Source organism: Sinocyclocheilus rhinocerous, unplaced genomic scaffold (assembly GCF_001515625.1).
Source record: "Sinocyclocheilus rhinocerous isolate Xijiao unplaced genomic scaffold, SAMN03320098_v1.1 scaffold100, whole genome shotgun sequence".
Classification (NCBI taxonomy): Eukaryota; Metazoa; Chordata; class Actinopteri; order Cypriniformes; family Cyprinidae; genus Sinocyclocheilus; species Sinocyclocheilus rhinocerous.
This window is the reverse complement of record NW_015624543.1, coordinates 145,287-161,826: the sequence shown is the minus strand read 5'-3', so window position 1 is coordinate 161,826 and position 16,540 is coordinate 145,287. Positions and strand designations below refer to the sequence as shown.

The 16,540-nt window shown below is 36.2% G+C and overlaps 1 protein-coding gene across 1 annotated transcript in view; it reads left to right on the top strand.

Annotated features, from left to right (window-relative positions):
• The window catches only part of LOC107741901 (rotatin-like), a 67,544-nt gene that overhangs the window by 4,078 nt on the left and 46,926 nt on the right, over positions 1–16,540 (top strand). The window contains 16 exon segments of the mRNA XM_016554699.1: positions 762–949; positions 1,211–1,406; positions 1,604–1,681; positions 3,777–3,867; positions 3,962–3,981; positions 4,487–4,652; positions 6,489–6,673; positions 6,797–6,912; positions 8,251–8,421; positions 8,688–8,792; positions 8,794–8,901; positions 12,151–12,263; positions 12,381–12,507; positions 13,786–13,911; positions 14,167–14,283; positions 15,187–15,326. Coding sequence (XP_016410185.1) covers positions 762–949; positions 1,211–1,406; positions 1,604–1,681; positions 3,777–3,867; positions 3,962–3,981; positions 4,487–4,652; positions 6,489–6,673; positions 6,797–6,912; positions 8,251–8,421; positions 8,688–8,792; positions 8,794–8,901; positions 12,151–12,263; positions 12,381–12,507; positions 13,786–13,911; positions 14,167–14,283; positions 15,187–15,326 — 2,047 coding nt within the window.

Genomic DNA, 16,540 nt, shown 5'->3' with positions numbered 1-16,540 from the left:
CTGTGATGCCGTGTGTGCAACCAGCGCTGGTGATACGCGACAAGACAAAACCAGTAAAACCAATATAAACCAGGCATGTGTTGCATCCAGTGGGGACATAATTTAAAGAATATCTCTTTGGATTTGAGACTTTAGTCTTTGCAACTTTACAGATCTTCTTTATGCACCAAGAGCTTGTAACACTCCAAAGAGAAAGGAAAAATTGAAATCGTATTATATAACCCCTTTAAGCAAAACCTCACTAAATTTTGAAACTTTTTTTTCAGAAAACAAGAATACAAGTTAAGTAATCTTGTTTCTCAAGTAAATGTATCTTGATTTATGGGGATAGTTCACACAAAATAAAAAAATTGTTCCAAACCTGTATGAATTTCTTTCAGTTGTTGAACACAAAAGAAGTTATTTTTAATAATTTTGGAAACCAAACAGTTGACGGTAGCCATTGACTTCCATAGTATGGAAAAAAAAAATACTATGGAAGTCAATGGCTACCGTCAACTGATTGATTACCAACATTTCTTCAAAATATCTTCTCTTGTGTTCGGCAGAGTAACTCCGTTTTGGAACAAGTGGAGTGTGAGTAAATGATGACAGAATTTTCAGTTTTGGGTGAGCTATCCCTTTAAGCATGTTTAGATATTTGTATCTAAAAAAAGGACAAAAATACTGAGTAAGAAAATGATTTTTTTTGCAGTGTATAGTTTCTAAATTATTGCATTGCATTATGTTGTATTGATACATCATTATTTTTTCTCCATAAGGACACTCCTTAGTGGAAATCAGAGTTCGGGCTCTTAAAAATATCATAAGCAAACTGGATCATGGTCTCATCACCATTCCTGATCTGGTCCAAGAAAGGATGCTGTGTGTCTTCCTTCTGGAATGGTTTAATTTTCCGGAGGTTCCAGTGCAGGAGGAAGTTCTGGAGTTGATCAGCATGCTGTCCAAGGTAATTATAATGCATGGAATGTATGTAAAATGATTTGAGTGTCTTTATACTGCCAGGCTGCATTTAGTGAGATGTTCTCAATGACAGGAAGTGATGTTTTAATGGGCCTCACTGCAGTGGCACTATTCATTACCAATCAGATCATGAGGGGGAAAAAAGTGCAAGCGGATGTCAGTATCCACAGAAGGAACCAGGCAGATTATTGTACTAGATGGCACGTTTTGAGTAGTATCTAATTTTGGTTTCCGTACCATGTCAAAGCACACAACCGGAGCCCAAATGCTACGGGAGGTAGGGGCTGTCGAATTCCTAACACAGCTCTCACCTAATGTGGTTCCTCGCCTCCGAACTATCATAGACGGCATCTTCGATCAGCTCTTCCACCTCCCAGAGGCCCTGCCTAGTTGTCCACCCACCAACTCCTACGAGCCACACTGTGTTCCCTCGCTGCAGACAGGTATAAAAACATTACATTGAAATTATATCCGTCTGTTCTGCAGATTACTGTAGATATCGATGTCATTATAACCAATGTCAAGGTTGCCACATAGTCCGGTTTGAATAGCTGTCTGACAGCAGCTCTGGAATGAACATGAGGTCTGATTCAAGGCAGAGGAGAGCATGAAAGTGCTACAGCTGCTTTTGTGTTCTCAGAAGACGACTCGTCGGCTAGGGGATATTTCCAGTGCAGTAAACCCAAGCAGACAGATGCTCCCACCCCCAGAGTATCATGTAGGTGACATCAACATCAAATTACTTTTTGTTAACTAACTTTCAGGGAGAACTTAAACTCATTAAATCTGTAAAATGGATCACTCTAGAATGTGTGTGTTAAATAATCTAATATCAGCACTGATAAGAATTGTCAGGACTCAAGTATTTTTTTTCTTCTTCTGGCAAGGTTGGGGCAGTAGTGCAGATTTGCATGCTAATATCTTTATTTTATTAAATTTAAAAAAATATTTTATTAATCTTTTAAAAGATTTTATTAGTGGTTTAGCATTTCAGCAATTTTTATGTCTGTCAAAAAGATATACATTTATATTAGTTATATGAAAATTTTATATACAACAAGGTTTTGAAGTAATCATCTTATGCTCACCAAGGCTGCATTTATTTGATCAAAAATTCTGTTAAAAAATTTAATTAATTCACGAGCTGAATTTTCAGCAGCCATTACTCCAGATTTCAGAATCACATGATCCTTCAGAAATCATTTGAATATGCTGATTTGGTGCTGATGAAACGTTGAAAATAGTGCTGCTTAATATTTTTGTGGAAATCATGATGCATTTTTAGAAAAGTTAACAAGAACAGCATTTATTTAATACATCATTATTTAATACATAATTATTAAATGCAACCTTTCAAAATAAATCTTACTGACCCCAAACTTTTAAAGGGGTCATGAACTGCCTTTTTAAAATTATTTTGTACTGTTATCTGAGGTCCACTTACAATTTTTAGATTTTTACATCAAAAGAAACACATCATAATTTAGAAGTAATAGGCTATTTTCTGTCTTGTTTTGACCCCCTCATCAGAACGTTCTGTTTGAATAGGCGTGGCGGAAGTAAACGCCCACTGCTATGTTTGGCTAACAGTTGTGTATGTTTGACAGCCTACATCCTTCATAGATGGACGCTGCTGTGATTTAGGTTAAAAACGCATAAATACTCGGTACGTATCAAACGATCTGTAATAACAGACAAAGCAATAATGACCACGTAATAAAAACAGTTACTCTTTTTTTTAAATTTTTTTTTATGTACATTTACTCACATTTGTGTGGTGCGACATTACTGTAGGATCCAATATAGTCACACAGCATCGTCTTTTAGTTTCAAAATTTTCTGGAAATCCTGCGTCGAATTGTGCCTTGTTTGTAAACGAGTCTGCGGTAAAATAAAGTGATCAAAGGCCAAGTTCTTACTGACGTGATCTGGAACATTAAAAATAAAGTTCATCCACTTTTACCTAACACTGGGATCAGAAGGAAGGCAATGGAAAGACTCTGTTCTTCCACAACTTGGCACTGCACAGCGTCTCGTTGTATTCGAAACCATCTTTATCGTTTGGTTTTTGTGTAGACCTGCGTTTGCCTCTCTCGGCCTACATGCAGCACGAATCGGTGGGCGGGGCTAAACAGGCAGTGATGTAGCAGCAGGCATTGATCTTCTTCTGCGGAGGCGGGGTTTAACCACACTATTACGTCAGAGCGACACATTCCACAACCTGTCCTTCTGGCAGATTGGCTTCAATATAAGCTGTTTTTAGAGAAAGTTTTGAGTTCTGAAACTTACAAGATGTTTTTATAGTACGATGACCTCTTATATTTTAAAATATCAAGGGAATTTTGATTTCTTAGTTCATGACCCTTTAAAGTTTGAACAGAAGTGTATTACAGTAGTGTTTAATTAGGCATTTAATTTTATTTACAATAAAAGGAAGTTGTTAAAGAAATTAATTTATAATTTTCAACCTTCCTAACTGATGCTCTAACTGATTATTCTTACGATTCTGTCAAAATCCAATCTGTTATCTAGTTATATAATGTTGCTGTCGTATTTATGTATATTTAAAAACACCACATTACAGAAACCAAATGTTTTCGTTTGCCATGCATAAGAACACATGTGCATGATCAACAGGCTTGAAGTATTTCACCCAAAACTGACTCACCCTCATGTTGTTCCTAAAATAATGACAGAATTTTCATATTAATATATTAGCATATCAACATATTGTTGATATTATTGCCTTTGTTTGAAGTCTCGACACTAAAGTCTTTAAGATCTTTATATTCTTTTATTTCTTTACCCTGCAGTCAGTACTTCTTTAAGATGCTTGAAGTTCTCTGTTTTTCCATGGCTGTCCTTGAACACAACAGATCGTCATATATTGTCATCAAATGAAAGGTATTTGTACCCTCTGCTTGGTGTAATTTTACCACTGTTGCTATCTGATATATGTCTTACAGCCAAAATGACCTGTCGCTTGTTCAATCTGTAGTTCCCTTAGAAGCGAGAACAGTAATATTGAGATATATTATTATAATTTAAAATAAGTGTTTTTTATTTACTATTTTAATACATTTTAAAATGTAATTTACTACTTTGATAGCAGAGCTGCATTTTCACCATTACGTCAGTCTTCAGTGTCACATGATCCTTCAGAAATCATTCTAATATTTGGTGCTAAAGAAACATTTCTTATTATTATCAGTGTTGAAAATAGTGCTGTTTAATATTTTTGTGAGAACTGTAAAACATTTTTTGTAAGGATTCTTTGAATAGAATATTCAAAGAACAGCACTGTAAACAAATAAATGTCTTTACTGTCACTTTTGATCAGTTTAGTGCATCCTTGCTGAATAAAGGTATTAATTTCTTTAAAAAAAATCTTACTGGCCCCAAACTTTTGAAGGGTTATTGTTTAGCTCTTGTTCTAAATTTTAAAATTGGTGAAGAGGTGCTTGAAGTTTAAGAATGTACTAAATGCTGAATCAATGTCTTTCTTATTATTTCACCCCTTTAGACCCTGTTTCTCAGAACTCGTCTATCTCCTACCCTCAGGAGGTGAGGGCTACCCAACGGTCTGGGGTCTCTTCCCCAGACGAAAGCTCCCCCAGACCCTCTGTGGTGGGCAGAACTGGTCAGCGGGTACGTGGGGATGGCCAGGATGGAGATGCTGCCTCTTCTAGGTGCTTAATAAGCTTTGTTCTCTACCTTTAAAATATAACAGAAAACAGAAATTTCCTTGTTAATTTTTTAAATAAAAAAAGTGTTTCAGGGCCTTTTTTTTTAAGCTGTATAATATTTCATTGGTTTCTCATTTCTCTTTGGACATGCAATACTTTTTTTATTATAATTGTTTTTTAAATATTAATTTTAATTATTATCAGGGGTGCACATAAGTGGTACGCAGGGGCGCATGTGCTACCAAAATAAAAAATGCGCTGTGTAAATAAGTTCTGACAGCGCATTTGCGTACTGACATGGTTGACAGCTGTTAATGCACAATTACCATTTTAGATCGACAAACTGTAATACTGTATAAGATTTCTATTCAAACTGAATAGATAAATAAATCTAGGCTACCCGCTGCCGTTTTCAAAGCACAATGCAAAACTGTGACATTTCATGATGTGCTTCAGTCGGCAGCGCTAAACCCGGAAGCGCATATACTTACTTGCCGGCAACCCGCCAAAATAAAAGCCTGCTGATTTTACATTTGGAAATGATGAAAAAATGTGAAAATGAAAAATCTTTAAAAAAATAAGTAAATATTAGCATTTTATTTTTAAGTTTACTGTAAAATAGTTGTATTTGTCAGGGCTTAAAGTTCTCCGGCACCATGCCAGATCTTCGGCGTGCAGCGATTGGATGCGGAAAAAAATAACCCTACATTAAAAAAAAAAAAAAACTTGTTGATATCCCTTTCGAGTCCATGAGTTCGCCTACCAATTGTATGAGTGGAGCACAGCTTTCACTCTCAACCAAACTAACATTATACTAGCCAATCAGAATTTTTTGCTCTTATAAACACGAGACGCGCAGGCGTTGCATTAAAACCTGTGGCAATAGTGTAAAAGTAGCCCGGAGAACAGCTTTCACTCGCAACCAAACTAACATTATACTAGCCAATCAGAATTTTTTGCTCTTATAAACACGAGACGCGCAGGCGTTGCATTAAAACCTGTGGCAATAGTGTAAAAGTAGCCCGGAGTCAGACCCACCTCTCCCATAGTAAATGAGGCAAGGGTGTAGAGTTACATTCAAGCTATTTTAAGGCATGAGAAAATTATTTTCACATGAAAAAAACATTTAAATATGTAATTTTGATGATCAAAGATAAGTTTTAAGGGATAAAATATTTGACTACTGGGGACTTTAAATAAATGATTACTTTTATTCAGCGAGGATGCAATAAAATTTTTTAAAGTGACAGTAAAGACTTGTACATTGTTACAAAAAAAAAAATCTAATGAATTTTAAATAATTGCAAGCAAATATATATCATGGTATCCACAAAAAAATTAAGCAGCACTGTTTTCTGTTTCAACTTTGATAATAAGACATGTTTCTTGAGCACCAAATCAGCATATTAAAATGATTTCTGAAGGATCATGTGACACTGAAGACTGGATTAATGATGCTGAGAATTCAGCTTTGCCATCACAGAAATAAATTACATTTTAAAATATATTAAATTAGAAAACTACTTTAAATTACAATAATATTTCACAATATTACTGTGTTTTTTGATGTAACCATTAAAAAAATCATACTCGCCACCAAACATTTGAACAGTAGTGTAAATATATGTGGACTTAAAATGATAAAAACTACAAAGTGTGCAATATGGCTTTTAAAGGCTACAATCACTAAATTTAGGTTTATGTTGGAAAAGATGAGAACTACATATAGCGAAAGTATTCGTCTCCACCTTCGAAAAATCTTTTCATTTTTTAAAAATGTTGCTCACAACCATTCAGGTCTTTAGCAATTAAGTATTCTTTTTGATTTGTGCTGTACAGCGGTAGCAGCAGTCAGAGAGGGGCTCCCCCCAGGCCAGCCCAACAGTCTCCCCTCCCGCAGCCCCACCCGGAGCTCCCCCCGGAAATGGAAGCGGAGGACTCACTGGAGCTTCAGCTGCAGCAGTGGAGCCTGGCTAGATTTGCCGTGGCGGCCGTGGAGCATGCGCTCCCTCTCATCAGGACAGGTGAGAGTCCTCTTAAATCCTCTTTCCTGTTTCAAACGCAGCTACAGCTGCTGCCGTTCCCCTCACGTGTGCTTCCATCGCTCATCATATTCCCCTGTTTTTTTCTCATCCCTGCCCTCTCAGAGAGCCTGAAGTTTTTCCAACGGGTGCTAGAGCTGCTGGCAGAGGTACAGGGGCTGCTGGGAGACAGCATAGCCCCCGAGGTGTGGGATGAGCACAGCCTGACTGCGACAGAGCTGGCAAGTGTCTTCAACAGCCCTCCTCCACGGTGCAGATCCATAGCCATGAGGCTGATGGCTGCATTAGTGCATGCAAACACACACCTGTCGCTGCTCCGTCTCACCCACTCCACTTACTCTGAGGGACAGATGGTCATTGTAGAACGTTAAGTTATCAGCGCAAATCAGTCATGGCACGACCGTTGTTTTTTTTAGGCCAGTTTCACCACTTAGAAGTCCCTGTTTGCTCCTGACAACTCAATACATCTGCTATTTCCATCTAAAACATTTGTATTGGTTTAATAAAATACAGTAAGACTTTACAATAAGCTGTATCTCGTTTCAATATGGCAATATGGTCTCGTTTCAATAGCATTAGTTAATGAAATAGCTAACATGAAATAACAATGAACATACCTTTAGATAATTTATTAATCCTGCTTAATGTTAATGCATGAATACATTCCAGGTTGAATAAATTAACATTAGTTAATGTTTTATGAATGAACATTAATTAACAATAAAAAATACTACACGTAGTACATAAGTTAACCTAGATTAATACATTCTGTTTAGTTGCTGTTTATATTAGTTCATGATAGCTAATGCATCAACCAGTGATAAAAGTTTATTTTATTTTATTTTTCCCATTGAGATACAGTATCTCTTCTATCATAGAATCCTGGTCGGTGTTACCCAATAAGCATATTTATGTTAACATTTAGGTATAATGAACTAATAGTCTTTGTCAGATTTGTATTATATTATATTACATTATATGTTACGCAATATAAATGAACACTGTTCAAATTCATGTTAGTTCATAATACATAAACCAATGTTAACATATATTGTTAGTACATGTAGATATTTAGTCATGGTTAAGAAATGTTAACGTTCACAACCTTATTGTAAAGTTTTACCATTATCATTATGAAAAGTTTACTTTGTTTTATTCAGCTAATGTGTATTTAACATAAAATTACATCAGTGCATTGCATTATATGCATACCAAGGATTATGTAGGTCGTATTACACCGATTTACAAAATTGTTTCATCCAATGATGTTTATTGCCTATAGAAATCTTTTTAAACGAACCCATTGTGCTCAGTGTGTGTGCACACCTATGAGAACATTCCCCACCGCATATGATTATGTATATTTCACAGCATGCCTCTCTCCCTCATTGATCTTTAATGCACCCTCATGGCGTTTTATCTTGAAAAACTGCTGTCATCTGAAAACTTTCTTTGAAATGCACAGGACTCTTGCTGCCCCCTGCTGGCAATAAAATGACATGAGATCTGTAAGTCTCTCAGTACTTACGTTTTTTTTTTTTTTTTTGGTCTGGTAAAAGAGGGAGAAATTACAGGCATGTATAGAGACATTGGGAGATGTTATATGCTACCACCATGGCATGACGTCCTCTGAACAGCTAGAATTGTCTCTGATCCACCACCGAATGGTCTTCATGGGCACTGCCATTTTCAAAATACGTCTCCTGCAAACCTTGTTACCTGTGGAGAAGGTGAGTGAGCATATGGCTGTGCCATTCTTAGACATTAATAAGCTGTGCCACCGTTGCTGAATGGACATATGGCCGTGTCCTCCATGGTCATTATTAAAACAAATGAGAGTGTAAAACACACCAGAAGTCGCTATGGAAGGGTCAATTGTTCAGTTAAGCTGTAGACCTAAGGACAGCACTGTAATTACAGACAAATTCATTAGTGTGTACTTGTTTAGTGTACATATGTGTGTTTATTACCTTATGTATGATGTCTTTACAAACAGGCTGGAGATAACCTTTCGGAAAGTACAGTGGCTGCCATTTTCCTCGTGTGTCTTGATTCATCCTTCAGTGTGGTGTACCCCCTCATCCACGAGTCAGCCGTGGCGACACCTAGAGCAGGCTTGCTTTGAAAGATACAGCCTGTATCGTAGAGTATCCAGCGTTTCTCACTGCATGGAGGCTACATGCACTTTTTTAAACGATGCACAGGCTGAGGTAATGATTGGAAACTCTCAAGACCGAATAACTTGCAGGATATCTGCTAGAAGTATACGTTTCTTCTGGTGGATTCAGTGAATTAAGGCATCTACTAATTCTGGTTTATACCGATAAGCTGAAAAATTTTATATCCGATATTAAAATTCTACACTATTGTCTAAATAATTACAAATAAAATACAAAAAACTAAAATAAGTGACTAACTTAGGATATATGCTAAAAGAGTATATTTCTTCCACTGGATTCATTTAATTGAAATTATTAAAATTCTGGTTGATTAGCCAATAATTATTTTATTTTGTTATAGTCGATATTCAAATTCTACACTACTGTCTAAATAAATAAAAAATTAAACATAAAAAATGTAGAAGTCATTTTGAGATTAACTAAAGATTACATTTAATAGTGTTACTATTTTTTTTTTTTGATTAGCTTTAAAAGAGCAATACATTTCAGAAAAGCTAATTAAATGTAAAAGCAGAGGAAAGAAGCATAAACAATTAAACTCTCCATTAATGAGCAATATTGATCAAATGTTTACGAAAATGTATAATCTTGTAAGGTCCACCCAGTTGTGTTTCCTGCATGTTCGGTCCTTTCGGTGCTCAAAGTAATTTAATTTCAATTAAAATTTGGTCGGTTTATTATGACCCTGAATTTAGGTTGAAATGCAAACTGGATGTTTATCATTTCTAGTTATTATTACTCTGGCACTTGATTATTCTATTTCACTCTTTACTTTATATTTTACTCGTTTATTAGGGCTCACAAAATCGCTAACCCGACATCACCAGGGCAATTTTATCTTCCAGTTGGGCTACCAAAAAAGTATCACCACCGCCCTGCCCGACGGGCTATCTTGAATAGTAATATGAAATTCCTTCCTTGATTCATGTTGTTCACTCGCTTGTATCGGTGAAACGGATCATAGTTGATCATTTGAATGTGTTGCTATTTAAACATTCAAGCATTTTAAAATATTGAAGTGCATGAAGAGGCAAAAGAATATTCAATTCGGTACTCATGCACTGTTTTCTGCACGCACACACACTCAAAGCGCACACTGAGAGCGGCGTTTCAGGCAGCGAGCAAATGCAGAATTTATTCATTTTCTCGTCTTCTTGAGCTTGGATGGATACATTTACACAAAATTATCTCTCAATACCCGTCTTGGCAAGTATTCTCGTAAACACAATCAGTTATGTCTTAAGTGAATGTAGACAGCGAAGAAAGAAATCACATGTGTATCATTATATTGGATCCATGCAATCGGTCTTAAAGGGACAGAAGCCTACAAAAACATGCTGCTGTCTGTGTCATTAATGTTAATCAAACAACAAAATACAACTTTAACACAGATTAATCTATATTTAATTTAACACTATGTTGTGTTATTTTACACTTAATTATTACATTTCTGTACCTGAAAACTAATGTTAGACCTATTTATTTAATTTTTTATTTGTACCTTTGTTCTATTTTGTTTATCTATGCTTGAAATTTGTTTATTTGTTCTTTATTATTGACGGTTCACTTGTCTTTAAAAATATTTGACCTTTATTATGCTACTAGTTTTTGCTGTGGTATCATAGAAGTACTTAAAATGTTATTTAAATAATAAAGAACCATTTTTTGCTCATCCAAAAAATGATCTAATCTGTGACTCAAAATCCGTAACACTATTCAAATCATGAGTTGTGTGATCCATTGCACCCCTACTCTCTTGACTTGTTATTTGAAGAAACAAATAATACATAATACAAATATAAATAATACAATTAAGGAAGTTTTTGATCATGCTGATTTGTCCGCCGTGAAGTTCTGCCAATGTCTCTTTTATTCTGGCTAGTTAAATTAATTTTGGGCTATCAAAATCTTAAGAATACCTGCCCGAAAGGGCTACCAGGGATTTCGAAATTTTGCGAGCCCTGCAATCTATGTACTCGGATCTCACCGTCACAACCTGGCCAGTCTGATCATTAGCCATAGGTTGTGACTAATTGTAACAGGCGGCGTGACAACAGAGAAGGGGATCCAAATGCAAGCTTTATTCAAGAGCGTAGTCAAAACAATAAATCACCAGAAAACAACAAAATCCCAGGATAAAAGAGTAATCCAAATAACAGGCGAAGGTCAGGGCAGGCAGCAAACGATCATAAAACGGGGAACAATCCACAGACAAAAACACTCAGGCAAGGCAATGCAAGGAAACGGGGAAAACACAATAAACTAAGAAACGCTTAGAATTGTCCGCTTACAGCAAAACAAGACTCAGCAATGAGTGTGTGAGAGTGTGCAGCTTAAATAGTCTTCCTAATGGGAAACAGGTGTGTTCGTAATCAGTTCCAGGGCAGAGGGTTATGGGAAATGGAGTCTGGGGTGAAAAGTTGATGGAGACGTCTGGTGGTGAGTGGGAGGAAGAGCAGGGACCAGATTTGTGACACTAATACTAATTGGTTGCCTGTGCTTGCCATTTTCAAGTAGTAGTTGTGGCTAGTATGGCCCATGGTTGCTAGTACCCCAATAGTATTTTTGTCTAGCCCCCATAGTTAATGCAACTACATAACAACTTAACTAATGTCAGTTAGTCAGAAATCTAGAATCCCGCCTAATGTGCCCCATGCTTCATCTAACCTGAGATCTAGTATGTACTTAACCCTGGACGCAGATTTGCGGTAACATACGCCTTCACTTAATCTACTAATTGATATCAAATGTAACAATTTACTGTTAGTCAGGTAAACATTATGCCAGTTACTTAGTTCAGAGATAGTCCACACAAGACATCAAATTATCTGATTTCAGAAAGATATTCATTTCAAAGGGCTGAGCTGGCTACAGAATCGTGCTGAGCCTATTGCAAATTTTCCTTAAGTACCCAGACAAAAACAAAACATTATCCAAATAGAGGCAGGAACTAACACAATTGGAATTTGCACTAATCAAGGCCTAGAGCCAGGGAGTTTAAACCTTTTCGGAGACAAAAGGTGATTTGCATGAAAGGCATATCTCAGGAGATCAAAGTATCTGAGGTTTTTCCAGCCTTACAATCACAATATCGAGCTGATATATGGGGCCGCCCTAAATTTGATTTAATAGAGAAGATAGTTAAGCAGCATGAATAATGGTTTATCTAGCTCTTGCCCTCATGTCATTCCAAGCCTGTGTTTTGTTATTTTCTGTTTAACTATTCCTTTAATTAAGAATTTTAAATAAAAGTGATTCAAGTGAAATGTTTCTTCATAGGGCGATAAGAATTGGCATGAGCTTTTGGAACTCGCTGACCAAGGAATAGATGCTTTTCTGTACCATCAGCACTTACCGGTGGTGAAGGAGTGCGTCCAGATTTGCTCCTACCTGTAAGTTGCTCACAATTATGGAAACTGTAAAACCGCCATTGACATCTGCTGTTTTGTCTGGCACTGCGGAAGAGGTGTCATTGTGTAAAAATCTGTAAAAATCGTGTCTCTTCGTAGGTGGAAATTTGCACAAGCAAGCCCGCTCCTGCAGTCGGAGAGTCAGAAGATATTTCTGAAACTTTTGTCTCATCCTGTGTCCCCAGTGAAGGCAGAAACCTACTCCTGCTCTCTGAGCATTTTGAAGGTACAAGATGTGCAAGTGAAAATTGGGAGATAGAGCCTATTTTAAGCCACTTCCAGTAGATAAGTGACAGGAAAGACAGGAAAAAGTTCACCTAGTTATGGAATCGAAAATTCCAGCTAAACCAGCTACATGGATTCTCGTTGGTCATTAACTCATTTAACTTGGTTGTAAGTAGTTGACCCAGTAGTCCAGTGTTTCCTGTACTGTAGTTCAGTGGCGAACCTCAAAGAATAATGGCCACAATATATTCACAAACAAATGACTCATGAATTGTTATTACAAACTCAAAATTAAGTATGTTTTGTTTAAGATTTATGATATTGAAATGCAGCTAAATAGTTTTATATATTATATAATTTTATTATTTTTATATTAATAATTTAATAATATTATTTATAGAAATGAATACTTTCATTCATCAAGGACGCATTAAATTTAGTAAAAAGAGATGGTAAATACATTTATAGTTTTACAAAAGATTTCTATTTCCTCTAAAAGATTTCAAATAAATGCTGCTCTTTCTATTTGTCAAAGAATCCTGAAAAAAATCACAGTTTACACAATAGTATTTAGCAGCACAAAATTTTTTTAACATGGACTTTAATAAGAAATGTTACCTGAGTACCAAATTAGCATATTACAATGATTTCTGAACCATATTAGCATATTACAATTATTTCTGAACCAAATTAGCATATTACAATGATTTCTGAACCAAATTAGCATATTACAATGATTTCTGAAAAAACATGTGACACTAAAGACTGAAGGCTGCTGAAAATACAGCTTTGCCTTCACAAGAATAAAATGTATTAAAATAGAGAACCTTTTTTCTTTTAATGTTATAATATTTCACAATATTACTGATTTTACTGTATTTTTGATCAAATAAATGCAGCTTTGATAACCATAAAAGACTTCTTTCAAAAACATAAAGAATTGTACCAACCCCAAACTTTTGAACAGTAGTTTATATATTAAAAATGTTTGCTATATGTTAGCTATGTTCCAAAGCACTTTTTGGACTAGTTGGCAAGCTTGACCACCTAATGACCTGGTATTTCCAGCTAGGAATAGACCTATAATATTTTGGTCAAGAGCTCTTCCATTTGCAGGGGGTAGAATGATGTTACCCTTTATAATGGTTGTGTGTACTATACATTGAATTGCTTTTACATTTCCTTGCAATTCTATTACACTGCACATAGGCTGTTAGTGACCCCTGAACTCTGTAGACTGTAATATCCCCACCCTAACTTCCTGCTCTCACCCCTACAGGAGTGTTTGGGAGTTCAGAATGTGGCCAAACCTGCCTCATCCATCTGCAGCAGAGTGCATTTCTTGCTTCATTCCCATGTCCTGTATGAGATCAGTATGTTTGGCCTTCAAGACCAAGCAAGAGAGGTGAATTATTCATCTTCCTGTTTCCAGCGAGACCCCAAGTAATGCACGAAGAAGTACCAATACACAGCTCGCTAATAAATAATGTATCTATGCTCCATGTTTAATGGGTTACTGAGGTCATGCTAAGCTAATGATTGACATTGGAAATGCTCCCGTCTCACTGCTGTAGGTGGCATTTTAGTGGATTTGGATGAGGTAGCTTGTTGTAAGTGCAATATCATAGCCCCATCAACTGACTTTCTGTGTGATCCAAAGGTGAGCGCTGCTGCCAAGGATATTCTACTCTATCTGCTGAAGGGACGATTGATGATGACAGCTGCAAGTTGGAGCAGATTTAATGAGGCACTTTACCCGGTCATTCCCATATTACAGGTGCAAACACTCTTTCCTTTCTCCACATCTCTCGTCACACGCACACACAAATGCACAGACGCAATATAACCGTCAAACTAGGCTGAAAAAATAATTTCCAATGTAATATTAACGTGTTTGCGAGACACCCGAGGCAGAATGGTAATATCCATGTTATGCCGCATTCTATTTTAAACAAGGTTATTTTGTACTTTTGAAAAACCGAACCTGTATTTCATTTTTGAAACGACTTCCACTAGGAAGGTAGGATGGGGTTGAAATTGAATATTCATAAATCTTGTCAAGGTCATCACATTTGATAAATTTTTAGCTGAAGCCTCTGAGTAATTGGTTTGTGCTGTCAATAAAGCAGTGGTGAATAGGGGTGGGAGAAAAAATCGATCCATCGATGCATCGCAATTTTGCTTCCAATTCCTCACACACATACACCACTCGAACCTTTCGTAAAATATTCTTTCATAAAGTTCGGAAAGGTTGAAGCAAATTACAAGGACATTCGCGGGCTTCATTGCACAGGATGCGCTGTGAGAGATGCGTGCTTTGTTTTGATGTTACACTTGGAAGTGTGCGGTCTCGCCCGTCTGTATTTTCCTTACAAATGCTCTATGGAGTCCTCTTTTATGTGGTTTGGAATGCAGTGGACTTAAAATATGAACCTCACTAACAGAAGGCTGCTTTCAATTTCAAATGCTGACGCGCGCTTTGTTTGATAGAGTAGATCAAGAATCGTTCTGGAATCGGATCGTGACTCCCAGGATCGGATCGTGAGGTGACTAAAGATTCCCACCCCTAGTGGTGAAATGGCATTGTGTGTTGTTTATTGTTTTTCCAAGAAGGATTTAAGTTTGAGAGTCTGTTGTCCGCCATGGCTGTGTTAAAGCTTGGTGCATTTTTGTATTTTAGAGTTATGCAGGCACTGAGGATGCCCTGGGAAACTGTATCCTGCTGATAAGTGAAGCATCTGCTGAAAAGGGAGATGAGGTGTGCTCACTGACTGCTAGACTACGGGCGGCCCTCCGGCTTCTGTTCACCAAGCATCACGCGTGAGTTTAACATGCACGTCAGTTTGGATATCTAATAATTTATTTCACTTTCTTAAGGCAGTAATTACCAATAGATGAAAATTCTACTCACCCATATAATTTTCTTCTGTGAAACACAACAGGATATGGTTTGTGTAATATTAACGCTACTATTTTCCAATGAAAATGAATGGGAACTTGAATGCCAATGTCCTCAAATGAATAGGCAACATAAAAGCAGTCCCAGATAGATATATTCCAAATCTTCTGAAACAGTACATACAGTAGCTTTCCCATGTGAAAAACAAGCGCTAGACATTGTACTGAATGTGCGCTTGTAGTTTACTTCAAATCTTAAAAGGATATATTTTTTAAAAACTGCTCGCAGATAATATAATATTAATAATGAAATAAAATTCCACTTAAGTGTACTTAAAGAGTACACTTTTACACAGTTAAGTACACTTGTCAAATGAAACATTTTACTGTCAAATGAAACATTTTAAATCATTAAAATATATTTTATTAATATTGTGTCGCGCTTTAGAGAAGTATACTTTTTTTTATCTGTTGACTAACAAAAGCACATGTAAAGTACTTGATTATAATTTTAACCGTATTGTTCAATATTACATTAATATAAAGTAAATATAAGTAATTAATATAAGTATTACTATAAATAAATATATTTTAATGTACTAAATTGCAACTTCATCATTACAAATGTTGTTACAAGTATATCTGTCATAAATACATGGCATAAGTTATACAATTAAAAAAGTTCAATAGAAATGGCATTAAAGTATTTCATTAATGTATTTTAGTTTACCATAAATGCTTGTCAGTGCATTCCACAGTATACTTTTACAATATTTTAAAGACAATAAAAGTAATTATGAAATTACATGTAAAAATGTACTACTTAAGTGGGTCAAAAAAGCTCTCTAAAGTTCAGCTAATTGCATTTAATGTTAAAGTTGCAGTCCGTAACTTTTTTTGGTTAAAAATGATCCGAAATCAATATTTGAGCAAGTACATAACAGCCAGTGTTCAAAACTATTGTCTTACTTTAGCCCGATTCACAACGGTTAGCTTATAATAATGTTTTCTAATTTGAGTGGTACAGGTAGGTTTTCGCGGGAAATTCGAGCATGCTGCCGCGTCATTACGTCACGTCTGTAAACATAAAGAAGTTGTCCCAGCTACTAGTCTATCGCATGTGAGGATCCTGCAGG